The sequence below is a fragment of the Ruditapes philippinarum genome, unplaced genomic scaffold (assembly GCF_026571515.1).
Source record: "Ruditapes philippinarum isolate M1 unplaced genomic scaffold, ASM2657151v2 ctg7029_1_1_1_1, whole genome shotgun sequence".
Classification (NCBI taxonomy): domain Eukaryota; kingdom Metazoa; phylum Mollusca; class Bivalvia; order Venerida; family Veneridae; genus Ruditapes; species Ruditapes philippinarum.
In genome coordinates, this window is record NW_026861952.1 from 3,039 (window position 1) to 30,436 (window position 27,398).

The 27,398-nt window shown below is 33.3% G+C and overlaps 2 protein-coding genes across 2 annotated transcripts; one reads left to right on the top strand and one right to left on the bottom strand.

The window, feature by feature from the left end:
• Window positions 1-936: 936 nt before the first annotated feature.
• On the bottom strand, window positions 937-26,565 carry LOC132717448 (uncharacterized; the record flags this gene model as incomplete). Its single annotated transcript, XM_060700919.1, is given in 20 exon segments — window positions 937-1,065; window positions 2,094-2,216; window positions 2,765-2,890; window positions 3,946-4,095; window positions 4,899-5,018; window positions 5,434-5,559; window positions 7,327-7,452; window positions 8,392-8,514; window positions 9,110-9,235; window positions 11,420-11,539; window positions 11,966-12,103; window positions 13,035-13,151; window positions 14,765-14,905; window positions 16,029-16,244; window positions 16,863-17,150; window positions 17,548-17,661; window positions 17,913-18,029; window positions 19,851-19,964; window positions 22,413-22,547; window positions 26,110-26,565. Coding segments are annotated over 20 exon segments (2,749 nt in total), but the record flags the coding sequence as incomplete, so codon positions are not given.
• LOC132717449 (uncharacterized) lies at window positions 23,274-26,048 on the top strand. Its single transcript, XM_060700920.1, has 2 exons — window positions 23,274-24,889; window positions 25,546-26,048. The coding sequence occupies exons 1-2, from the start codon at window positions 23,337-23,339 to the stop codon at window positions 25,784-25,786; spliced, it is 1,794 nt and encodes a 597-aa protein (XP_060556903.1). The 5' UTR covers window positions 23,274-23,336; the 3' UTR covers window positions 25,787-26,048.
• Window positions 26,566-27,398: the final 833 nt, after the last annotated feature.

Consider the following 27,398-nt stretch of genomic DNA (forward strand, 5'->3'; position numbering starts at 1 on the left):
TATAGTCATGAATTAACTAATAAATACCCATAGGGTATTTAAAAGTCCAATTTATGAAAATAACGTTCTTAAGCCCCCCGATAATATTTATAGGGAAGAAAATTGTTTTGGCAATTTAGTGGTCATTAGCCTCGACGTGACCTCTCCCATCTTGTTGCACGAAAATATCCGAATAAACCCAACATAATGGTTGTATCACACAACAGTTTGTGTTCACTATTGAACATAATGACCTCTGCACCGAACAGTATATCATCTGAACTGAACATAATGATAGTACCAAAAAACCACTGAACATAACGACCTTTGCACCGAAACAACACATTGACTTGACTGAAGAAGATATAATCAGCACACAAGATAATGATAGTACCATTTAAGATAATGATTGTACCATTTAACAGTTCTATTTCACGACTGAACAGAAGGAATAAAGCACCCAACAGCATGTCATTGCAACTGAAAATAATAAAAGTATCACCCAATAATACACTGCCTCAACCAAACAAAAATGATAGTACCACTCAACTGTTTATTTTCATGGTTGAACATGATGAGAAGAGCACCAAAAGCATATTATTATAACCGAACATAATAACTGTAACACCCTACAACATATCTTTTTAACTCAACATAATTGTGTTTCCACATGCCTGTTTGTTTTAAGAACTGAACATAACGACTTATGCACCCGACAATACATTGACTTGACTGAATAAAATACAGTCAGCACACAACATAGCACTTCAATAACTGAGCACATTAGGATTTCCACCCAGCATTTTGTATCTCGGACTCAACAGAAAGACATTTAACCAGGTATATCATTCAATCTTAACATAAGACAGTCCAGGCGTTCCATAATCATATATTAATATAATGCTATCAAATTACTGAACAAATATTGTTTCACAAATTTGACATATATTTACTTACGTTGTTCAATCATTTTGGACAGGTATCCCAGTTTTTCTTTCTTGCATTTATAAACAAGGCATGAATTCTTCTGTTTTTCTGTCCATGTTTTTCCAACATCATAACATGTGCCATCATCTGATCGGCATGCTGTAATAACAGAATGTATTCTAAGAAGTCACACAGAGGACCTTACATGACTTGTTATTTCCTACAGGCGTAGGTCAAAGGGCCTAAACAATTGATATATACCAAGCAGAGGGGAGATTATTTACAGTTCCTGAACGCGTTTATGTAAAATGACAACATATTGTTCTGTACATATAATTCCTTTTCTCACAATAAAACATAAATAATGAAGCCTTTGTCACCAGTACTGAGCCTGATCTGCTTGTACATCCTTGCAGACTGACACGTTTCTTTACTGTTGGTTTAAAAATCCATCTTGATACCCCAAAAACTGATAATGTACAGTTTCAAAAGTGGCGGTTTAACGAGACCATCTTAAAATTCAGCAGGTAAATTCGCTGAAACCGGCGAACGAACCGTTTGAAAGACCAGTTATAAATACATGTACATCATACGTGTGCATTATGACATGAAATATGTAAAGATAATATTACATTGAAAACATATGACTTATCAATCAATGCCGTTTAAAGTCAGTGTCGAAAAGCAATATTGATGGTTTGCCATGCATACTGGATTGATACATGATACTTTACGGATGAAGGGTATTGCAGTAATATGAAGTGACAAGGGTTTTTGAACAAGTAAACTGGAAATAACAGACTCAACTTTTACTGAATGTGCAAGATTGTTTTGCCAGTATACCTGTTCGCTATATGGACAACACCATGATTGTCTCTAAATCGTGAAAATTACAAACACACTATTGGTTTTAAGCGGTATAAATTAAAAAAAAAACAGCATCGCTTTCAAAATTGTGGAAGCTCGCCGATGATTGGCTGTTTGAAAAATTAAGAGAAGTTGACGACCTTTTGATGATTGTAATATCGTAATGCGTAGTGTTATTTAGGAGCTGATTTTAATCAGATTGTACACGACACAGTACCTTGTTTTACTGTTTTTATGATTTGATTTATCTGCAATACACGTGTCGTTCACTAACTGATTATTATATAATAAACCTGCATGAAATACATGTATATACTTACATCCTTTGATGAGAGAGAAGAACGAGTCCTTATATGTGTCGTTGAAAATACATTCGTAAAACATGCACGAGGGTGTGACCTTCTGATATCCTACATTTCTACATATACCTTCATCATCACAACCTAAAGAAAACATCAGAATTAGTGAATGAAATATGTACAACAACACAACAACTACAGGCAATTATTTCCATTATTATACTCTTAAGTTGTTTTTTCACGCGCCAATACAATTGTCTGTTTACACTCACTAAACATGAAATAATTGAGCAAGCCTTCTTTGTATCTTTCCATACCCGTACTTTACTACGGAAAAGAACACATAATGACAAAAATAATTTAGAAAAGCAACAACACCCCGATCATTAAAATGAAAAACAACTAAAATAAAGATAAAAACAACCAAAAATCAGTGACCGTAGAGAAATTAGTGGTAAAGGTGTCTGTCTCTCAATTTATTAAATGTACCAGCCCTACTCATATCTCAATACTTAGGAACAAAATACCTCCCCATGTACCAGTTCTTGAAAATGATCAGATATAGGCGCATAAATTTCAAATATTTTCTTCAAGTGTGAATGCCCAATGACAAATATTTTGCATACGGATGAAGACAAAAACTATAGAATATAAAATTAAGATCAACGGTCATTAAACTAAGGCCAAATTACCTGCCGCTACCGGAGCTATACTTCTATGAATCATTTTATTTCTTTTATATACCACACATTTCCTAGTTCTACATCCGTCTGACCACGTGCTATTTACCGCCATACAAGTCTGATTAAATATACAACCTGGGGTTGAGGTTGAGAAAAATAAATAGTGAGTTATTGTACAACAGTCAAGATTATAATAAAAAGGTATTATTATACTATTACTTATATTTGATATTGCTTACAATAGAATACAAATCACTTTATTTTTCAATTGTCCCAGATTACATAATACACATTCAACATGTATCAAGCAATAACATGTGAACAATAAGTAGCATAAATATTTAGTATACAACATTATCAAAGATATTCAAATTAATTTTGTTTTGAAGTTTTTTGTTTAAATCTTAAATGGGCTTAACCGAGGTTTTTGACCATGGTAGGCAAGGACATATTTTTATCTATTTCATTTGATGTAGGTATATACCACTAAATGTGTTCAAATTTTCAGATCATTTGCTGGCATGGCTTTATGAATAATATTTTGATAATAATGTAAAATAAATTAACGTTTTTCACTCAAATTGGCTTAAAAGCGAACTTAATAACAATTTTCAAATAAATTCTTAGTAATTTTTTTATTACCTTTTTCATGTTTTCGTTTTTCATTTCAAGTGCCCCAGTTGGTTTTTATGTTTTTAAGCGTTTAACCTCAGTATAGCCCCAACATATAAAATGTGTGTCAGTTTTATTCATATTTGAAAGTCATTATCTAATTCATATAGATACATCAAATATAATTTTTATTCGACACACCAATGTTATCCTTTCTTTCCATAAATACATATAGGAGGTTTAGGATATTCAAGTAACTGTTCAAGTTTTAAACAGTAGTATGTATATAATGGCAACTTTTACCTAATAAATATAACTCGCAACATGACCGTGACAAAATTGTACCTTAATTAAGTTACGATTTACCAGTTGAGTTTAAAACTTTAAATTACATAATGCTTTCCGGTAATGATTCTATAAGTATTATTTAAGTAATTAAGTTACTATGATATAATAAAAATATTTAGCTTCTGACCTTGGCCTTAAAACATTTTGTAGCTCTTTTGATCTATGAAATTTGAATAATTAAAGATCGATATACATTACACTAAATATTGGAAATTGGACGAAAATCATACCGTATCCAATAGTCAACACCTGCATGGCCGCTGCACTTTGTCCACCTTTGCTGTTACTCCCTACCTCCTTCCGACACTGGTATTCTATACATCTTGCTGTATCATTCCAGGTTTCATTTTCATTGTAACATGTATCATTCCAATAACATCCTGAAAAGGGCAAAAAATATACGAACGTTGGACTGTCCACGCAATGACATAGCTCGAATTTAGAAAAAAGGAGGAGTCATGTTACTTTAATGGTCGAAAGCAACGGTAACTTTTGTTGTGACACAAGACAAGATCCCGCCCGAGAATGGCACATTTTCCCAACGCATAATAGTACGTAAAAAGGAATACAGATGTTTTGGATATACTATTATATATTGTCTTTAAATCTTCCACAATCAGCAGCATAGCCGTCGGGTTAGCTGGATAGGTAGAGCGTTAGACTTTGAATCGGGTGACCCGGGTTCGATTTTCGGACCGTGCAGGTCACTCTCGTTGTGATTGATCTTGAAATCCTTTCAAAGGTCATTCGTACTGTACCTCTGCTCTGGCATGTACAGTAGTTATCAGTCCCTTGCGGAAGTGAATGCAGCTGGAATAGTAAACTGCAACTAGTACTGGTAAATTACTTGACAGTCTGCCCATGAACAGTGCGGTGGCTGAATCGTGCTCTGGTATATTCAATGTGGCTTACTACCATGATCCTTGAAAACTATCAACACCATCACCACAATCAGTTGTAATGATAAAACTTTGGATAAGACCAGTCTAGCATGCATTTCTGTAATATCTGACAAAATGTTCTTTACCGATGACAATAAGTTTATATAGATCTACTTGGATATTTAGATCTTGACCTAACAATATAGAAAATTGCAAATTCAAGGTAAAACAAGTCCTCTACACAACACACAGTTTGATTAAGTTTAACCAGCTCTCATTTACATTATAGTCACTTGACATACCTACTGTTACCGGATCCAAACCTATTTCGTCACCTTTGACGTTGCATTTATATGTGACGCAATTCTCTGTGATTTCCTTTCCAACTTCTATACAGCTGTTACCTCTAATACTACTGCAACCTTGAAACAATAAAAACAATTATGATCATAACCTTCTTATCATATACACTAACACAGAAATCTGGATCAAGGAGTAACGTGGATAAACATAATATAAAGTATGATTTGGTGTAAGCTGACGAAAAAAAGTCAACCACAACTTCGTGAATGTTCGGCGAAAATCGTTACTTTTCTTGTCTGAACCATCAATGTGTTGAAAGATCAGTACAAAATCATACAATAATCAATATGTGACGGACGTAAATTGACGAAAACTGTCGATTTAATAAGAACTATTTATTTATAGAATACCGGAATCAAAAGTTGCTGAATGTACGCTCACAACTATACCCAATTGCCACAGATACGAAAAGTGTCGAATTGGACCGAAATTTTACGATCTACCTTAAGATGGAATACCGTAAAGAATACATACCGAGACGCACAGTTTGTACGCTCCAGTTTACTTTCTCAGCTTGCCTAGTCACTATACATTTGTAATCTATACATCCGTCTGACCAAACATCATCTTGTTTGTAACACGTGTTATTCCATTGACATGCTAAACTCAAAAAACAAGTCAATAAAGACAGGAAAGCTCAGTCTGTATATTTTTCATTAAACTGCACATATATTTTCAGTAGAGCAATGTGTTGACTTTTTTTATATGTTATATGACCTAGTGTGAACAGCTGTAAGCTTCGCCGCATCAAACAGTTTTTACATGGACATATAACCTTGTCAACAAATTTAGAACAAATTTTAAAAAATGCACTATTGTCCTCTTTGATTTAGATATTAAACAATTCCTTTTTTTCCATCGGCCTTTTATATTTTAAGTTATATAGATTATTTGACAGGTTATATGGTTCTCTATAAACGGTTGTTAGCACATATAACCAGAGCCGCTAGGTGAGGGTAACATTGCAAACAACCGTTGTATACGATCATGAAACATGCCAAGAAGCTTTACAAATAATTTGTAGTAGAAAACTTCCTTTAGTTGAGAAAAAGTGTAATTACTTTATAAATTGACAGCAGTCATGTATAAATCTAATATAAACGTAACAAGCAGCTGTTTATCAATTTCATATAAACGTAATGATTACCCAATGAAAAGCGCTGTTGCAAACGTATAGTATTATAACCATTAAATTAATGAACACAAATGTCATAATCATACAGTTTTAGTTAGACATGGGTATAAATCTGCAGTGTTTCAAACTGTTGAACGAATGTCATTTAAAAAAATTAAGATCATGTACATACATATATATAAGACATATGTATCTATAATATTTACTACGGCCGGTTCATTTTCCCCAATACAATACCACACTATGAAGGGGATATGTTGTTTAATTTATACAATGTTACATAATTACGTGTAATTTTTAGAATCTAGTATGTGTAGCGTAATTAAAAACATAGTTACAAAGCATAATCTGTTATATTTAAAGAAAGCAGCGGAGAACTTTATACTATAGATTTGTACTTTAAACTACAGCCCCACATTTCAGAGCCACATTGGTCCCAATTTGGATTAGAAACTGACAATTTCTGATAGAATATTACCGCATAATGACATTTCAGATTCAAATGCACAAAGCAAAAGCTCGTGGTTAATAACACTTAAACTGCTCTCTTTTGACCTTATACCGGGTCGCCATAGCACGTCTTTTATTAAGTCATTTGCCCTTATTAGGAAAAGAACTGTTTACACATTATGTGACTTGTTGACTGAATTTTCGAAAGAAGTGTATATCTAATAAAATAATCATAAGAATATGTAAAATAGAACAATTTCGTGCTAAGCATACGTTAAATGTCATTAATTAAGAAATAAAATACAGTTTTCTCTTGCTATCAAGGTTAAAGGAACTCCACTGAGGTTTATAAGCCTGAAAACATAACATTTTAATTTTTCAAATAGATAAACATGAGCACTTTAAACAGAAGTATATTATTAAATATAACTAAGAAATATACAAGAAATACATTGGAAATCGTATGATTGTGCTATACTTAGTCCGATTTGATTGAAAAGCATTTAAACGCTTTTCAATTTTGGTCATTTTTTACTATTATAATAATAATTCTGGAAAAAACGGAGCGAGCTAATGATCTGAAATTTTGCACATAAGTCATGAGTATAGATCTACATCAAATGGAGCAATAATCTCAAAAAAATATGTCCAATCCCGTCATGTCAAAAAACCTCAGTGGAGTCCCTTCAATTATTCTGAATCAGGTACCTTGGTTACAACGTTATACGATGTGTTATGACTACCCTGTATTTTGTTATCATCACTGTAAATAAATAACTCACAAACACTGGTTGCATTCACTATTGCAGTAAAACCGTTATCCGTATCAATCCATTCACATTTGAAAGAATGACATCCATCTTTCCAAGTAGCATTTACGGCCTTACAACCATCTTTCCATGTGCACCCTGGGTTAGTTGTATTGTTGCATTGGTTAGTTATTTTGCAATAAAGCGTGTGCAGAGAATAAACGATTATGGATCCTTATAAAAAACTAATTTGAACCGCCAAATCTGACTAAACTCAAACCAAAACTTATGTTTTAAAGTGAAGTGTTTCTGAAGATCTGATTGGAGCCACCATATCGGGAGTTTGTCAAATAATGACGTCACAAAGGAAAATTCCCTCTCATGTGACTAAAATATACACGAAAACTCAAATCAAAAGAATCAGTTTGAGTCAGGTTACTGTACATTTATGTTCTCGTTGACCGCCATACAGTGACCTACTTTTGGCTCAAAAAAATTTCGGATAACACTTCGGAAATTGCCTATATCTAAATTGTCACCACTTTGTGCTTTAAAATTAACTCTTTAAGGGCATGATTGTTGACATGTCAGTGGTCCGTAATCGACAACGAAAGTAACCGGTAGCCAGTCCATCACTAGGCACGGCTCTATATTATAAAATATGCATCTTAAAATTACATGACTTTTTCCGTTTTATATTGTAATAACTCATTATACAGCCGTTTCGAATTATTTTGATATGTATGTATGTAGTCTATGTTTAACGAGAATCCATCAACCCGGTATGGATTTATTCTCTTAATAAAAACACTACAAAGCTAAGACACTAAAGTTGTTTTACAACGCATGCTGTGATTAAAAATTTAAGCATATTTATGTTTAAAGCAAATACATGTATACATTCCAATGCAAAAGCAATATATGACATGCATATGTGTTTAACTTTATTTTATTAATTACAGTATTTATTTGTTCTTTGTTTTTTTAACAATATGGTACACACAGAGAGGATAATGTCATTCTAAAAATATTTCATCATTCTAAAATATAGTTTTTTTATATATTGTATATACAAAATTCTAGGACAGTATGGTTTACCTCCTTTTGTCACATCAAGAAAAACAACCGTCTTATTTTCGCTGAGCCGACACACCGCGTCGAAGCACCGCCCTGTGACATTCTCTCCGACACCGTAGCATTTTCCATTACCATCGTTGCATCCTAAAGCAAATAAAGTTCAAAGCAGATGCAAGTGTCAAGGTGTTCCCTCTTTCGTAAGCAAGTACAAATGCGGCATATTTTTACATTTGTATGTCAAATAAGCAGATAGAGCTATCGTTGCGCTAGCTACTGCCATGGATATGGGAACACTTAAAAAAGCATTTAAAAAGCAGCATTTAACTGTAAAGCTGTTTATTTACATTTCTTTAAAGCTTCAGGCCAAAAAAATGCAATGTAGTAAAACTATATTTTATAGGAACTTATCTGCAGGTATTGACGCTTCTGCCTACACAAGCAATCGCAATATTCGGCTTCATGAATGACTATGATAATCGGTAATAGAAAAAGTATTCCGAATTAGACACTTATGGACAGTGGAAATGGTCTCTGTTGACGGAAAGACAACAATGATCTGTAAAACATTAGTAAAGGCCGGCGATATTGATGATATGGGGCTGGGGGCATAAATCTAGGCATTTTTTCCGAATGGTGAATGAATACAAATTGTTGCAAACAATGAGATGAAGGGGCGATTTTTTTTTCAGACCGCCACACATCATATTATTACACCTAACCCCATCATTCCACATCTTACCATATTCAATCGGCTGAACATTCCACTGGTAATGGCCGCCTTCTACACTCATGTCACACCGGTAAGTTAAACAATTATGTTCCCATGTTGTGTTCGGCTTCTTGCATGAATCTAACCAAGGACAATCTATGTAAAGAATAAACTTTTAGTACCTTCTAAAATTTAATGTTGTCTAAAAAATCGATATTTAAACCAAAAAAAATGAAAATAAAATGACAAAACGGAATATCAGTTTTGTGTGGTTGTTGAATGTGTTTCAACGTTATATGTTCAATGCAATAACAAAGCACTAAATCTGAGCGTACAAGACAAGCCTGTCAATTTCAAGAAAGCAGGATGATCTGGTTTGAAAATCGGAGGCCATACAATGGACAGGTGATGTCGCGGTTAAAATAATTATACTAATATCAGTAAAGGTGCCATATCAGCATCATAAGTTTTCTTCGTTATTGATCGAATTATTATAGACTTATATAATTGTTATGCTAATCTTACAACCACCATACTATTTTTTTTAGTGCACAGAAAGCGTTAAAAATGATATTCATTTACAGTAACATAAAAATTACATGAATTACAATAATGATTTTCAATCATATTTTGCAAAACACATTTCTGAAATGATATGAGTTATTATGCAAAGTTGATATTTTTCACTACAAAATCTATTCGACTTTTCCATCATAATAAAGACAAGTACAATGTCTTATCTGTCTTATCAGATAAGTGAATCTCTATAAAATGTATTCAATATATATACTACAAACATTTTAATGTCTGAATTATCAATTTCGGAGATAGGTCATGGTTTTCAAAATAATGTTGAAACTGTTGTGCAGTTTAAACAACGATTATTTAAAACTGAAATGTTAACGCATTATTAACGTTAAGAAAAAGAATCTTTGATTAAGTGTTTTTAATGGTAAATTGTAATTTTCTTGATAAAGTTTATAAAAATGTAAAACAGAATATATGACCCGCGTCATGACAAAAACCACCATAATGGGTTTGCGACCAGCATGGATCCAGACCAGCCTGCGCTTCCGCGCAGTCTGATCAGGATCCATGCTGTTCGCTTACAAATCCTTTTACAAGTAGAGAAACTGATAGCGAACAGCATGGATCCTGATCAGACTGCGCGAATGCGCAGGCTGGTCTGGATCCACGCTGGTCGCAAACCCATTATGTTGGTTTTGTCGTGACGCGGCTCATAACATTGTGGAGTATACAAATAATTACATAAAATTCTTGTTGCAGTAAACAAAACAATAAACTGAATTATCCAATCAGTGATATAAAACGAAATAAACAAGGTATTTCTGGGTGTAATAGTGAAAATGATAGCAGAGATATTGCAGCATGTAGTATATTACATCGTTATTTAAGTTATATAACTAAAAAAACTTGATTTTTCAAGGTCTTGTATACAAATTCACTGTGTAAAACACAACTACTTCCGGTGATGTATAAACGTTCAATATTTCATACAGTAAGCTGCTTGTAATCACAATACCACATTTACATTTGATTGAACAGGTCCGCAGTAAATGATACAGTGATTACTTTTATACACTGTGACATTGGTTATTTGGAGTAAATAAAATGGTTAAATAATTTCTTTGTTATATTATAAAATGGTAAAGCAAATGGGTATTTCACCAAAAACAACTGGTTTGTGGGAATTAGTATACATAATTGAAACGGTGATTTTACGGGTTTTATAAATGGCACGGGGGGTTTCATATACAACATATATAAATATTATGTCCAGGATATATTTTATACAGTGGGGCATAACTGAAATTTCTACCTCCCCTGACGAGAACAAGTCCACACCTTGAAGGTTGACGGATACATTTAAATTGTATACAACCTTGTTTGAGCATCGCCCCTACCGGAATACAATTTCCGGCAAGGTTACTACATCCTGTCATCGGAGCATGGAATGAAATATTTCTAATTTATCAGCATATGTTACATGAAAAGTCAACTATAGAAAGACATCTAAACACAATACAATGTAAAAGTTTAGGTTACACAGGGATTTCCAGGCAACATATATACTGCAACAATTTATCTTTGATGTGAGTGGGATTATTACTGAATATGCATGTGAATTACAAAACCGCCAAGGGAGGCAAGTAGAGACAAATGATTCAATAAATCTTCTCAAAGTTATTTCCCCATGATAATTTTGTATACTTGAATAATATTGATTTTAGTGCAGTTTGTGATTTAATGCCAATTGAATTTCTACTTTTTGTTGCTATAACAAAATGATCAAAACGCAAATGATTAATATTATTATACCTGCTTTTATGACCTTGAATATAGTGGCATTTGACGCTGAGTCCATAGTACATCTACTTGTGTAGCAGCCCCTGTAAATCTCTTCGCCAACTTTCTTACACACATCCCCATCTCTACAACCTGTAATGAAAACAAAAACCTATGGAGCGCCATTCCTGACCTGTATACAGACGATGACATCGTTGGAGCGCCATTCCTATCATATATACAGACAATGATTGGCTAACATTTTAAAGAAATTCTTGACTTTAAATCACACGCCCTCTTCGTCGTAATAATCATCGACAACATCACCGTCGTCGTCGTCGTATTAATCATCATCATCATCATCATCATCATAATCATCAGCGGCGGCAGCAGCATCTTCAGCTGCTGCAACAGCAGTAACTTCACTAGCATTATTATTATTATCATCATCGTTACCAACGTCGTCGTCGTTCTTTATGTTCGTTTTTAAAATGAACAAAAGATTTTTTATCGTTCATTTTGATGATTTTGCTAAAGAAAAAATAATCTGTTTTGTTACACTTTCTGATGGTGAAGTACCTTGGCTTCCATCTTTAATTTCATAAGTTACATCTGTTCCTGTAACGACCTTCTCGCAGGTTTGACTTCTGCACGTTTCTCCGTGGTTAATAGTCCATTTTGATCCTTCAGCCTGACATTTTCCGTTCACGGGACATCCTAAAATAATTTTATATTATATTATTCAATAAATGTCTCGTAATGTTATTCATTTACTATGAGAGATTGTTTACGAAAGGCTATTTAAGATTCTGTTTGATAATATACTTCATTGCAACCATTCGAGCGTAAATACTGGAATATTGACTGAATAATACGAAATCAAATAACTATACACAAAAAATAGTGCTATTTTGTCCGTCTACAACAAGAAAAGCGACACCCGCCATCCACACACACAGAATTTAAGTTTTATATCATATTTATTCAGGTACTTTTCATGTATTTAATTACTATTATATAAGAAGTGTTAGAAATGGAAAGAGACAAAAATCTTTAGGATCTTTAGAAAGGAAATATTTGAGAGAAAGAGGAAGTAATAACTTCTTTTCTTTATTGCATCCATAAATAATCAAACAGTGAGAGCTATTTAAGAAGGCATTGTGTGTGACCAAGACCAAAATATCACCAGAGTTACGTGGTTTGCCAGAATAATTTAAAACATGCTTGTACCCTATCTACCATTTTAAATCAAATTTATATGCAAATTATCCGTTTTATATTTCAATAATTTGATGTAGCATTGGATACATTGTGCCATTGTGATTAAGCTATGTCGAATATATTTTTTCAGTTAGTTCAATCTCATTGTGTTCTCTTCATTCCTTTTACTCTCTTGTTAGACTATATGTACAAGTATCATACATACTTTGATGATAGCATTGTTTATAAAATGTCATTATGTTGACAATTTCATTGTATCATTGTACTTATATGTTAATGTAACAAAAAACATCATGTTTAACCTACCAAATAAAATATTTTGAAATTCTTCCGCAATATACGAATGGCATTTTCCTTTCTTAATGACTATTCAGAGACATAATTACAAGCAAACGACCCCTCGGAAAAAAGAGACTAAAATTCTTACCCCCAGAGACGATCTGCAGCACGTTCATGCCCATTTCCGAGACACATTTCTTTATGACACAATTAATTTCCTTCTCTGTATTCACTGCTATAAACTCCCCACTCGGATCTGAACATCCTGTCAAAATAAAGGTGGAATTACCAAAGCATTAGAGTAAGATTTAATACATAAATGTTTTTTTTTTTGTTTTTTTTTTTTTTTTTTTTTTTTTTTTTTAAGCTGCATTCCTCCAGATGGGCGAAAACATTTATAAAAAATCAAACTCGAGAAAAATGTACAAAGATTTTATGAAAATTAAAATATTCAAGATTCAAGTAATAATTTACATGTTATGTGCGATTAATTACTGATTTTTCAGTATTTATAACTATATTTCTACTGCGTAACTAACGCAGTAAGGGCTATTTTTGCATAGTTTGTCCTCTTTTTTGCAATTAACGTGAGCTGTTAGTGCCATTGATAATGTGTAAATTGCTTCCTTTTAGATATTTCACTGAATAATACTTTTAAACACATTTTCAAAATTTTCATGAAAATGAGCATGCTGCTTTATGGCGTCGTCGAAAGACAGATAACAAAGACATGAAAGAAGAAGAAGAACAAGAACAAGAAGAAGAACAAAAAAAAGTAAAGAAGAAGAACAAGAAGGAGAAGAAGAAGGAGAACAAGAAGAAGAACAAGAAGAACAAGAACAAGAAAAAGAACAAGAAGAAGCACAAGAACAATAACAAGAAGAACAAGAATAAGAACAAGAATAAGAAGAACAAGAAGAAGAAGAAGAAGAAGAACAAGAAGAACAAGAACAAGAACAAAAACAACAAGAAGAAAAAGAACAAGAAAAAGAAGAAGAACAAGAAGTAGAAGAAGAACAAGACGAAGAACAAAAACAAGAAGAAGAACAAGAACAAGAAGAAGAACGAGAACAAGAAGAAGAACGAGAACAAGAAGAAGAACACGAAGAAGAAGAAGAACAAGAACAAAAAGAAGAAGAAGAACAAGAAGAAGAACAAGAAGACGAACAAGAAGAATAACAAGAAAAAGAACAAGAAGAAGCACAAGAACAAGAACAATAACAAGAAGAACAAGAACAAGAAGAACAAGAACAAGAAGAAAAAGAACAAGAACAAGAAGAACAAGAACAAGAGGAAGAAAAAGAAGAAGAAGAAGAACAAGAACAAAAACAAGAAGAAGAAGAAGAAGAAGAACAAGAAGAAGCAGCAGAAGAACAAGAAGAAGAACAAAAAGAATAACAATGAACAAAATAAAACTACCATCTTGAAGACTTATTTATTAAGCACGTTTTGTGAAAGTTTGAGAATTTTGATCGGCATTTATACCAAAAGTCGGAACTGCCTGCATAACATGTAAATGATATCAGTTTACAAGACAATAAACTGTTTACCTGAGGATCAGACCATCTTTCTAAATAAGAATATTTGCATGAGTAAGACTCTTGCAAAATATCATTGGGATGTGAGAAAAGGAAAACACATTAAAATAGCAGTTATGTAATTTGGCTGTCTTCGACGCTAACTAGGCACAAAGGTCATGCGGCAAAATTACGAGTTGTGGAAAGGATCAAATAGTTCCCATTGTATTAACAGGTAAACTGCTAGTTATCTATGTAGTGAGAATGTATCTCAGGCCTTTGGATAATCAACCCTCTTGATGTCTGCTTATGTTTTAAAAAATCAAGAATAAATTTAAAACACACTTGATTTTCAACTTACCACATTCCATGGTCTTATAGTGACAGAAATTGAGTGTGATGTCACCATTGATAATTTTCACAGAAGGTGTCAGTCCCCTCATTTCATGTTTAGCGGATGGTAATCCATCAAAGGTTACGTATTCTACCGAATGTGTCATTCCTGAAATAAAATATTACAGAAGAAGCATTGAAGTGAATAAGTCCAACATAAAAGGTATGTAATACCATTAATGATTATGTTGATACTCAAAAGGTTATTTAAAATTGGATTATACAATACAGGGGTGTATCTTGACAAGTATACAGCTGGATAAACCATATTGGACGACCGTCATGCAAGCTGTGAACGAGTCCAGATATTTTCAGTATTGTATCGATTTAATGTTAAATTTGCTGTTTATTCTTTACTCTAATAATATCGAGAAAATGCAAAATGTGACCTTAAAAAATTATGGTTTGAGAGCCGAATTCGTTTTGTCAACACTCCTTTAGAATTAATTCCAAAACACGAACATTTGTCCTATCATTCACAGTCAACTGCCCAAGAGAGAATGATTATAATGGACGCTACAACGTCAAATAGGAAAGTATATTGGATGGCCACATGTCCGATTTAAAAGCAGCGATTGGCTGATGATAAAAAATGAAAAATGAATTTTTGCATTATATGTTCAAAATAAATCACATAAAACTGAAGCAACATTTTTTTGCAAGAATTATTTTATAAAAATATCCGAATGATACATTTTCTATTTGTATCAATGTTTGAACAACTAACGGTTGTCCATTGTATATCAATCATTTTTTATCCGTTTATCAAACAAATACTCTACATTTCCTTACTAATAATATCAAAAGAACTGCGTTTTATACCATTCGTAACCTTTTACCGAAGTACGATGAAAATGGCCAAAAACCTTCTTTACGCAGGCATGCAAATAGAGATTTCAACTTTATTATACCGGTAAAAAAACTGCAAGTAAGAATAACTTCTTTTTTCGCTCCTTAACAATTGATTTGCTACAAATCAGAGTTATTTTAGTACTTCATCCACAGTAAAAAAATCGTATTCGAGAATTTAAGTACTTTGAGAAGGATTCTCCGCGGTAATTCCGTTTTCAAACATGTTCAATAACTTCCACTTTGTAGGTTTCAAACGATTTGAGTGGTGATATTGGATATTTGCTTTCCTAAAATTATAATTAACACTGTTTAATAGACCTGTGTACGACAAATATATATTAATTGCGTTAGACTATCAGAATAACGGAAGTTCATCAAACCTCGAACCGTTTGGCATTCTGTTTCACCATTCTCCATAAATAACACGAAGTTCTCGTCCTTAGGTAGAATGATTTCTGTAAGCACACTTCCATCTTTACGGCAGCAGAAATATAAACCGGTCTTTGTTGTAAAGTCGCCGTCGGGGAGATCGCCTAAGCTAACTGATTTTGCTTTGCCCTGGTTGTCATCAAATGAAACATAACCGTCCGAGAAACCTTTGTAACAAGTAAAAATCAACATAATCAGTATAAATATAATTATCATTACATTATAATATCTTCATCATCATCATCATTATCGTCGATGTAGTCATCACCATCATCATAATCATCATCATCTCCATCATCATAATCATCATTGTCATAATTATCATAACCATCTTAACCATCATCTTCAACAACATCTTTATTATCATCATCATCGCCGTATTCATCATCATCATTATCAGCAACAACAATATTATCATATGCTTACAAATTTCAGTGTAATGTTTCAGTAAGAGATTTGTTTTACTCTAAACATTATCTAATAATCAAACAGTTAATTAAAAACAATGACACAATTAAAGAAATATTTGAACCAGTATGTTATATTCGCAAATTGATATAACATTAACACTGATGCAGAAATGTGCAAAACAAGATCATTTAATTGATAAATATAGAATCCATTGAATACAGTTACCAACGACACTGTTTCCAAATTTGTCAAGCACATATCATCAGAAATACAATTATTATATACAAGGTCAGTGATCAATGACTTTGAAAATTGTTTGGAATATCTACTCCACGCCATTGTCATACAAGACCGGAAACGTATTAAAACCGTACCTCTGGGACAAGTTCCATTTCTCCGGAAAATACAATAACTGCCAGGTTCCCAGTAGGTTTTGTATCTAGGTAAGATTTCATTATTGGTTACCATTCCATGGTTGCAGAAATCGTGTTGCATGAATTCTTCCGTGTAGTTTCCGGCCAATGAGAGAACTTTCGAGAACAAGTTTCGACCAGCGCCATAATGTTTCCTTGACCCCTCTGACCATACCGAGGGGACGTCACTAGGGCAACCGGTCTGAGGTTTGAGCACCGCATAACTTCCATCAGGCCATTGCATCGGTTCTTTAATAAATAATGTCCAGAATTAATATAATTAATATACAAACAATTTATATAGCTTTCACGACGTTTTTATGTCGCTCTTAAGCAAAGTTTTTTTTTTATTTTGTAAAATCTTAAGGGTTGAGTCTGCTTTAAAAATATTGAGATAACAAGATAGTATTGTTGTTCCTGAATTGCTGAACTGCAATTTTTAATCTAATTTAGCTTTTAATTAACACAAACTGTTTCTGAAGATTGCTGTTTCTGACTTGTAATGAGAAAAATAACTACACAAATGTACTTAATTGAATATGACTAGGAACAGCCTTGCGTTTCCTTATTGGATGAACGGGATTAACGCTATCCTGTTGTTTGCTGCTAACCAATGAAATCCATCCATGTTTTGCGATATACGTACCATTTGCTAAAGTTCGTGTTACAGCGCTTTGGTTTTCATTTGCACACATAAACACCGTGCAACCGTCATGCCAGTAGCTGTCTATCCTCTTACACGCTCCTTGCACGGCACATCCTGTACAGGGAAAAATAAAATTGTTATCTTTAACGATTACTTGCATAATAACACACTTGCTGTAATTCTGTGTTATGCCAATAATACATAATTATGAAATAGGTTTACAAGACATTTGTACCGTTAGGGAAAAAGCCACTGATCGCTGGTACTTAAAACCCGAATATGTTACATGTATTCTCTTTATTTTTCGGAGGCATTTTAGTTTGTCGTCTGCTATAATTTCAGAAGCAGTACTCATTGATCTATACCTGTTCGCACAGTTTTTATCTTCAGGCACTCGCCTTCTATCTGACATTCCATGACGTCACATCCGGATTCCCATCTCGCGCCAACCGTCAGACAACCGCCAGTTGGTAACGGACAGCCTTAAAAATAAATCTTATGCAGATTTAGTAGCTTTTGAAATACATGAACACATCAAACCCAATTAACTTTGTTCGCTCAGTGCATCATACACGAGACAAAATTGACGTATATATATTTATAAAACAGTATAACATAACAATTTATGTAGATAACAATCATTATATAATAACTTACTTAACACAGCCATACGACCAATTTAATTTTGTAAATACGTACTAATAAATTTTAACCAGCTTAGTGTTTTAAATTATTTTTATACTCAGTTTGCTTCATGCTATCTACACGAAATTCAAAGAAGTAATTATGACATTTTCCGAGGACAATATTCAAAAAAACTCGAGGTCTGTGTTTTTAGCGTATATATGACTCACAGTCCGATAAGTTTGCTGCTGGGAAAAAAATCTTTTCATTTTTTTGTGAAGAAAACCTACAACTATGTGTTCCATTTTGTGATAATTGTTTTCTGTGACAGTAACAATTTATTTTCTAATTTAGCCTCAGTTTTACTTTTATTTATTGTAATAAAATTAGAATCCGGAAAACTGAATAAATCGGGCGTTACAACAAGCATCATGTACACTTGCCTGGCAACATTAGACAATTAGTCAATGTGTAAGCATACCACACAACCGCGTACTTAATTAAATTGTTATTGCTGACGTCCTGTGACGTCAGGGATGGTTTCTTACTATTTAGATGCAGAAAAAAACATATAATCAGCCTCAAACTTGACGATAAATCCCCCAAGTATGTTCATAGTTCTTGCTCCCTGTTAGAAAACTGGTCAACATGTCTATAAGCAGGCCACTTTTGTAACAAATGACCAAAAATTCCATGCGTTTCATCAAAAATAAGCTTTATTACATAGAAATAATGTACGAATTTAAGAATTCGACATTCCACCTTGATTTAGACACACACCCTATACCGTTTTGCAATAGGCATACAAGGTAATTTGTTGCTTTTCCCAACGACTACACGTCCAACACAATTCCATTTCGTATAGATATTCTGTGAAAATGATTAACACCCTGATAAACACTTTTTAAGTGACCAAGCTGTGGTACATAATACAGAATCATACACCTTATGTTTCATTATTGCAACAACAAAGGCAATGTCGATTTGACATGGTGTACACAATATCATACTATCCTAGAAACGGCCTTTCAATGATTAGGCAATAAAGAATTGTTGTAGAATAATGCACGGTCGAGTTTAAATGAGTAGGAACATAATCACGAAAGCCGACAGGCCTTGGTGACTAATTACAAAACATTTGAACGATAAACTGTGTACTGTTATACAACTCGTATAATGTATCATTTTGAAAGATAATAATTATTGATAAAAATATGTTGATTTACATTGAACTTAGAAGTAATTGCTTTGGCGTTAATTAGTTAATTCAATAAGAGCTAACCCGTTACTGCCCTAGGGAACAATTATTCGGACGTCAGTGCTTTTTTTATGCTGTGCATATACATTTGTATTGTGTAATAATGCACTTGATTGTCTTTACTGTTTCATAGTTTTCTGTTATTATAATGTGTCGGCTTTACTGTTGTTATACATGGTTTTTAAAAGCAGAAGACGTATTAAATGGTCTTCGTTTGAAAAGAAAATGTATTTATCCCTTCACAATATACTGATGGCATTGATGTTTTTTCCGTTCTTAACAATATCGAACAATGTTTAAAAATTTTGGATACCACAGAATTCAAAATATTGTAAGAAATGCAACAATAAAAAACATGCTTAACTTTGTATGTGTAATCAATTTTCACAACACCCCTTAATTACAAGATATAAAAACTTACCAGCTTCCGTTAATTTGTAAAATGCTAGATCAGCATTCTCTGTACACGTGAATGTGTTGCACCCCTCGGACCACGTGCTATTAACCACGTGACATTGCTTCTTATACCAGCAGCCTATAATAAAAATAAAGTATGTAATGGCATGAATCCGCAACCTTTCATCAATATTTTTACAGACGGACAGTTGATAGTTGACATTCTAAAAACGCCTCCAAAAATGCAACGTGAGTGCCCCACACCCTCTTAGTTCAAGGATCATTAATACGAATTATATCTTTAAGTAATGGCGCATTCATTTTTTTTTTTATACGGACTACTATTTATATATTGAATGAACTATGTTCTTAAATAGAACATTCATCTTCATTCAAAGTCTCATTTACACGGTATCTCTAACCGAAACATCAACCCTTATTAAAAAATCATTTAAATGGACTTTATCTTTAACTAAAATACTCATCCGCATTTATAAACTTGATCTTGAACATAAATATCCATTCTAATTCAAAGCATCATTTACACGGACTTTATTTCTAACTAAAATACTCATCCACATTCAGGAACTTTATCTTTAACTTTAATATCCATTCTTATTAAAAGCATCGTGTATACGGTCTATTGTTGTAACTAAAAATTGTGACCAATAGACATATTTGTCCTTTTTTAAAAAAACGACAAAAAAGTGTGCGCGTTACCGAGGCAAGGATTGAACTGTTTATATGCAATAGAAAGAGCACCGAAACACGAGGCTATCTGATTTGTACGAGGGGGCGTAGCCCCCGAGTATAAATCAGATTGCCGAGTGTTTTGGTGTTCTTTCTCTTTTGTATCATAGTCAAACATGACAGCACGTTCCCTGTTGTCATAAAATGAAACCCTAGAAAAAATTAACCAATGAACGAGCATTTGAATATGATATTTCTGCCCCTTGCCCTTTCTCTGCCGTCACAATATGTAAACCCCAGCAAAAATGAACCAACCAACGGGCATTATCTGGAGTGCGGGTAACTGATACCCGCACTCCAGTTACCGCACTGTGCATGTATATGTATACGATTTAACTCTGACACTTTTTCAACAGAAAGGTCCCCAAACTATGATACAAGAAAACTGTAATAAACGTGGCTTCGATATGAATACAGCAAAACTAAACAGTCTTTTGGAATAGATATGTTCTAAAGTAAAAGTATTGTACGTGACCGATTTTGGTTATAATTTTTACATTTATTTACAAAAAATGTTATTTGAATGAAGTATCTAAATTATAACTTCTGCCTTAAATGCTGTAAGCGTCTTTCACCAAGTTGCTCTGTCATTAATTAAGAAAGTTTAAGCCCATTAATTACATTATGTAATTAGTATGCGCAGTGTTACGCGTAATTACTGTGTCATTTATGTTTTTACCATTATTTGAAGTTAAGTTCCGTAAACACATACATTAAATAAACCCACAAACCTAAATAAATATTCTCGTATATAATATAAACACGTTGAATTAAAGATAATTCAATTTGGTGAAATAACAATAATAATAATAATAATAATAATAATAATAATAATAATAATAATAATAATAATTATTATTATAATAATGATAATAATAATAATAATAATAATTATTATGATAATAATAATAATAAGAGTTACGTTTAAATGACGGTTTAGGAGTCTTTTTCATGCTTATCACTCGAAGAAAGTATAATAGCTGAATTTGAAACCCTTTGTTAAACGAAGCAAAATGTAAACAATGCATTATTTTGACCTCCATACACATTGGTTAATCATTTTTGCTGTGCTTATGGGCAAATTTAAAATAAACGGGGATCAGGTTATTTGCCAATAGATAACTTTGAGAAAAACAAAAGCTTTTGAAAAGTAAAAATTGCATTTTATTTAGAATTAATGGGTCATTTACAAAACAATAATTCGTTTAAACTGTTTCAAAATGTATTGAGGTGTTCTTTCATTAAACTGATAGAATAATGGAAGGAGAAAAATGTAGAAAAAATACAGCAGTCATTCTCTGAGAGACAAGTAGTTTTTGTGACATCTGATAGATTTGAGTATGTTTAAATGGTATATTGATGACATTTTACAATTGTTGTCGTCTATAAAGTGAGTACACCCGTTTGTTATTTTTAGTGTATATACATTTTACCAAAAACAGCGTAAAAGCGGTATCTTTATGCACCATTAATTTGTATGCCCGCCCCAAACTCCGGGAGATTGTTGGGCCCGCAAACCTGGGAAACGGGGCCGAATATAACATTCCGTCTGCCCACGCACCGACAAGTCATTGCGCTTCATTTCATTATTTCGCGAAAATATCGTGGGCTTGTACATTTTGGAGTGCAGATATTTTACGTTTTGACTGTCCTCACAGACCGGGACATTTATCCTTAGTTTAAGTCCTCGCTTTGCTGTTGTATGTTTGTGTAGATGTATGTCATCTGTCGATAAAATTAACTGTCGTATTATAAAAAAAAAACGCATTTTAACCAAACATATAAGGGTACATGTTAAATGTCAGTTTTAAATAGGATTTAGTATAAATGAGTTCACCTTTCTGCACGGCTTCGTAAAAGCCATTTTTGAAGCATTTGTAGATTGTGCACGGGTCCTCGGGCTTTGCCCATTGTTCCCCTTCACTGTAGTAAAGACCGTTCATCTGACATGTACATATTGGCTCACAATGCCCTGTAATTTACGAAACAATATATCAATACATCGAATTAACTCAAATTAATGAAAGATAACGGATATTTACCAGTTCAAAAGGCAATGACAGAATTAATATAGAAATAATTATATAATTATAAGATCATATAATTTCTTTAGTAAAATATAATCCGGCTAGATAGTTGTATATTTTCTTTTTAAATCATATCTCATATCATGTAACAAATTGTAAATTGTGTGTACGGCTATTTGTAGAAAATATAAGATAGATGAAATACGAATAAAATTATCAATTGATTGGTGGATTTGATGAATGAATGTTTGAATGAATGAATGAATGAATGAATGAATGAATGAATGAATGAATGAATGAATGAATGAATGAATGAGATATTTGATTAACCGTTTTTTTTATTTTTTTGAAATTTTGATTTATCACACGCTTGACTGGATTAAAATCAATACTTAAGCAAAATAGTAAATACTATTTTACGAGTGATATATTGATTTCAACAAAAATGGGCATATACGTGATATTATGTTACGAGGTGATATAATGTTACGGTGATCGTAAAGTGTAGTAAGTGAACGGGTATCATATTACATTCATTCAATACTTATTCTTTTTATCGCAATTATTTAAAAGCAGAAAAGTATCGTACGCTATTGTTTTAATTCAGCCGTTCCTAAATTACAATGTGAAATGATATATACATTTAACAAATTTTTTTTTTCAACAAAAAGCAAAATATAACATTGTCATTTTAATGTCAGGCCAGTCTTGTAAGGGGTCTATACCTTTAAAAAATGGCCCTTCCTCAGACTGGAACTAAACCTTTAACTTTTATTCCTAGTTTGACACGTAGGGAAACTGATGATATTGAGTGTGACACGTGTCGGTTAAAGGATGTTACTCAAGAGGCACGGACTTACTGCATTAATTGCAAGAAATATATGTGTTTTGACTGTAAACTAGATCATCAAAATGCTGACTCATCAAAAGCTCATATAATTGTGCAAGACAGTGATATGCCAAAGGAGAGACTCCCGAATGCAAAGGTTTCTGTGCAGTCATGCGACAAACACGTGTACAAGATGGTGGAATTCTACTGTCCCCATCACGTGACAGCTTTCTGTAATGAGTGTAAAGAAAGTAAACATTTTCGATGCCACGGTGTTAATGATATCAAAAGCTTAGCTAAAGGAATAAAAAGTGGCCGTGACCTACCCAGAACTATACAAGAGGTGAGAAAAATGGTTCTTCAGTTTGAAAAGTTAAAGACATACAAGGAAGCCCAAGATGATCGTATGGAAGAACAACTAGTTGCTTGTTTGAAAGATATACATGACCTTAGAGTTCAGGTTAATACTGCCTTTGATGCACTAGAAAGAAAGATTAGAGCAGACATTGAAACTAAAACAAAAAAGGTCGTAAATGAAATCCGAAATGTTCGCAATGAATGCACGAAAAGAATAGCTATTCTTCAAGAGGAGTCAACAGAACTTGAGGCTATTAAAGGCTCCGATGAAACTCAATGTTTTTTGTCGATGGTGCATGCGCAGAGTGTTAAGTCCGAATGTGACGATATTCTCAACAAGCTTATGAAAGAAAACAATGAAAGACATCTGGAATTCGAACCGAATCATAAACTAGTTCATTTCTTAAAGACGTTTGACAGTTTCGGGTCTATTAAAACTACACTAGCGAAACCTTCTAACGCCAGCAAAGTTTTTACCCCAACACCGTTACCATCAATGGACCTTCCGTCTAACATGCTGTCTACATTGAAAGGCGGAAAAGATCTCGTGCCATGCGGTGAGTTCAATATACATGCTCCGGAAGACACAAAAATATCTTGTTCAATCACAGGGGCAACGTTTCTAGCCGACGGAAAACTGCTACTGGTTGATAATAGAAATCATAACGTGAAACTGTTTGACCAAGCTATCCAACTTAAATCAAATGTAGCACTGTCAAGCCCGCCCTGTGATATTGCCGCTCTCAACAACAGGGAGGCCGTTGTATCACTTCCGGAAAAGAAACAGCTGGATTTCCTGATCATGGACCCGGATCTGCGTTTAACGCGTGCAGTGAAAACCGAGACAGCTTGTCACGGGATTTGCGTTCTAGAAAAAGGTTTGCTGGTCACGTGTTACAGTCACGGGGTGTATGGTCTAGTTCTTCTGCTTGACATCGAGGGAAGAGTGAAACAAAGATTTGATCGTGACGTAAATGGAGACGCTCTCTTTCAAGGGCCGTTCTTCATCGCTCCGAATCCAAAGCGGGATAGATTTTATGTGTCAGATAAGGCGGCTAATAAAGTGTTAGGAGTGACAACTGCTGGAAAAATATTATTTAGGTGAGTGAAGAATATATGTTTAAATCCCTTAGGTTTCTTTCTATGTAACGCAATAGTAAGTGCAAGTAATTTAAGCAATTATTCTTTAACTTCTTATACATAAAACCATACTAAGCAAAATATTATGTAAACAACATTTTCATTGAAATATGTCTGTTATTTTTACCTCTACCATTGCATGCGTTATATGAAATGAAGGGACAGATAAATAGTCACAGGGACTTATAAATTCTTCATATTGTTTCTGCCTCTAAGGTTTGATATCTTCATCATTCACAGGAACAGAGTTGTGATAATTTCATTCATAGTCAAAATCACAGTGTATAAACGAAATCACTACACAATATTCTACGTCTATTGAATTCATTGAATACAATTGTTTGAAGATTACAAGCATCTATTTCTTCCAGTCTCTGTACCTTTCTAAGTAGCCATTATATTTTAACTTGTACCATTCTGGAGAAAACCGGAAGCAAGTTCGTTTATACACTGTGGATATGCTTTTGTAAGTAGATTTAAATTTGCAGAAATAGACTGATTAAAACATTTAATTTTTGTTGCTAATATATCGCTTATTGTGTGTTTTTAATGGAGGTAAACTTAACACACAAAAAAAAACAAAAAAGAAACATAAAATTTTTGAAAACAAATTTCAGGTATCATTCAAAGGATTTGGAGGCACCTGGTTACATCACCGTGGACAAGGAAGGGGCTTTGTTTGTATGTGGTCGTGATTCCAAAAATATACACATGGTCAACTCTCACGGTCGCAAAATCAAAATATTCTCAGCAGACGATGAAATGGAAGGAAGCGCCATCTGTTATCGCGCGTCTGATGGTCTGTTTGTATTGTGTAGCCATAATTCGGATAGAATTCGGACTTATAAATTACTGTGAATTATAGTCTCTGACTTTTGTAAAGTTTGAATCAGAGCAAACGGATTTTTGGTATATTATGGACGAAAAACCAAAACAAAAATGATGTCCTTAAATGACTATAAAACTATTTCAAATATCGTGTGTTAAAAAATCAAAATATTGACCATAAATACGGTTTGGCTAGGTTTCATTTAAGTTTTAACAAAAAGATAAAATTTGGTTTCAAATTTGATACAAAAAATGGTTAACTGTTTTAAACAAAAATCCACCTGTCATCACACCCATCCCCCCCCCCCCCCAAAAAAAAAAAAATAAATAAAAATACAACAACAAAAACTTACCCGACGGAATATCCCAAAACGTTGTTTTTGATGTCGTTTTTGGCGGAGCTGATTGTACAAATGTTAAAGTAAAGAACACGGTGACCGCCAAAAAATACATTATCACAAGCGTTCATTCCAGTTGAAACACACGCACATGAAAAGAGAGTCACAATTAATTAAAGTTACGAAATAAAAACATATTTTATCCAAAAATTGTGCTCCATCTGATCTTACAACAAAAATAATGATAAATCCAAATTGCCTGTATTTACAATTGTATAACGAGCACCGGTGTACTCATTATATAGACATTAATTTGTGTGATGATTTATTGTTAATAACTTAACTAAAACCTTGACGATAGATTTTTTGTCTAGGATTAATCACCAAAGGAGAGTTTTATTATTATGTTGACATGTCATAATTTGCGGTTATAAAAAGAAAAAGAAAAGTGATGTGTTGATTATTAGTTTAGGGGTTTTAATTATTACTTTTTTCTTGTTTATTGTATAGTTTGATAATTTGTATAATAGTTTGATAATTTGTATAAGTATAATATATAAATGAAATAAACAACGAATTATATTAAACGTATAAACAAATAGTGTATTGTATGTATCAGATAAATGTATAGGGTTTTATTTTGTGTATAATTACGAATAAGTACCGTGTATTTGTCATTTAATGCACCGAGTGACATACCCTTTACATGATAGAGTATATTACTGACATGCGTAGGCGTGGCTAAACTCATTCGGCCACCTTATATGTCACACTTTAATTATGAACTATACTATATACATTGTATGTAAGTATGAGTGATAAACAGAACAGAACATATATGAGCCGCGTCATGACAAAACCAACATAGTGCGTTTGCGACCAGCATGGATCCAGACCAGCCTACGCATCCGCGCAGTCTGATCAGGATCCATGCTGTTCGCTTACAAACTCTATTACAAGTACAGAAACTGACAGCGAAAAGCATGGATCCTGATTAGACTGCGTGGATGCTCAGGCTGATCTGGATCCATCCTGGTCGCAAACGCACTATGTTGGTTTTGTCGTGACGCGGCTCATATTTTATTTTGAATTAAGCATATACACCTCATCTTCATTTACAACAAATATATACATGCATGAATTTGAAAAAATGGTAAACGCATATCAATAAATCTAGTGAAAGGGTAATACATCACATGTAATATATACAATCCTTATATAACTTTAAACAAGACAACAAGGTGGTCTTATATAGCATTATAAGACCTTCCTATTTTAAGTGAAGTCGGACCTTTAGCTCTGTG

Coding starts and splice junctions, on each gene's coding strand:
- LOC132717449 (XM_060700920.1), top strand. CDS start 23,337: ATGGCCCTTCCTCAGACTGGAACTAAACCTTTAACTTTTATTCCTAGT. Junction 24,890..25,545: donor GCTGGAAAAATATTATTTAG/GTGAGTGAAGAA, acceptor AACAAATTTCAG/GTATCATTCAAAGGATTTGG.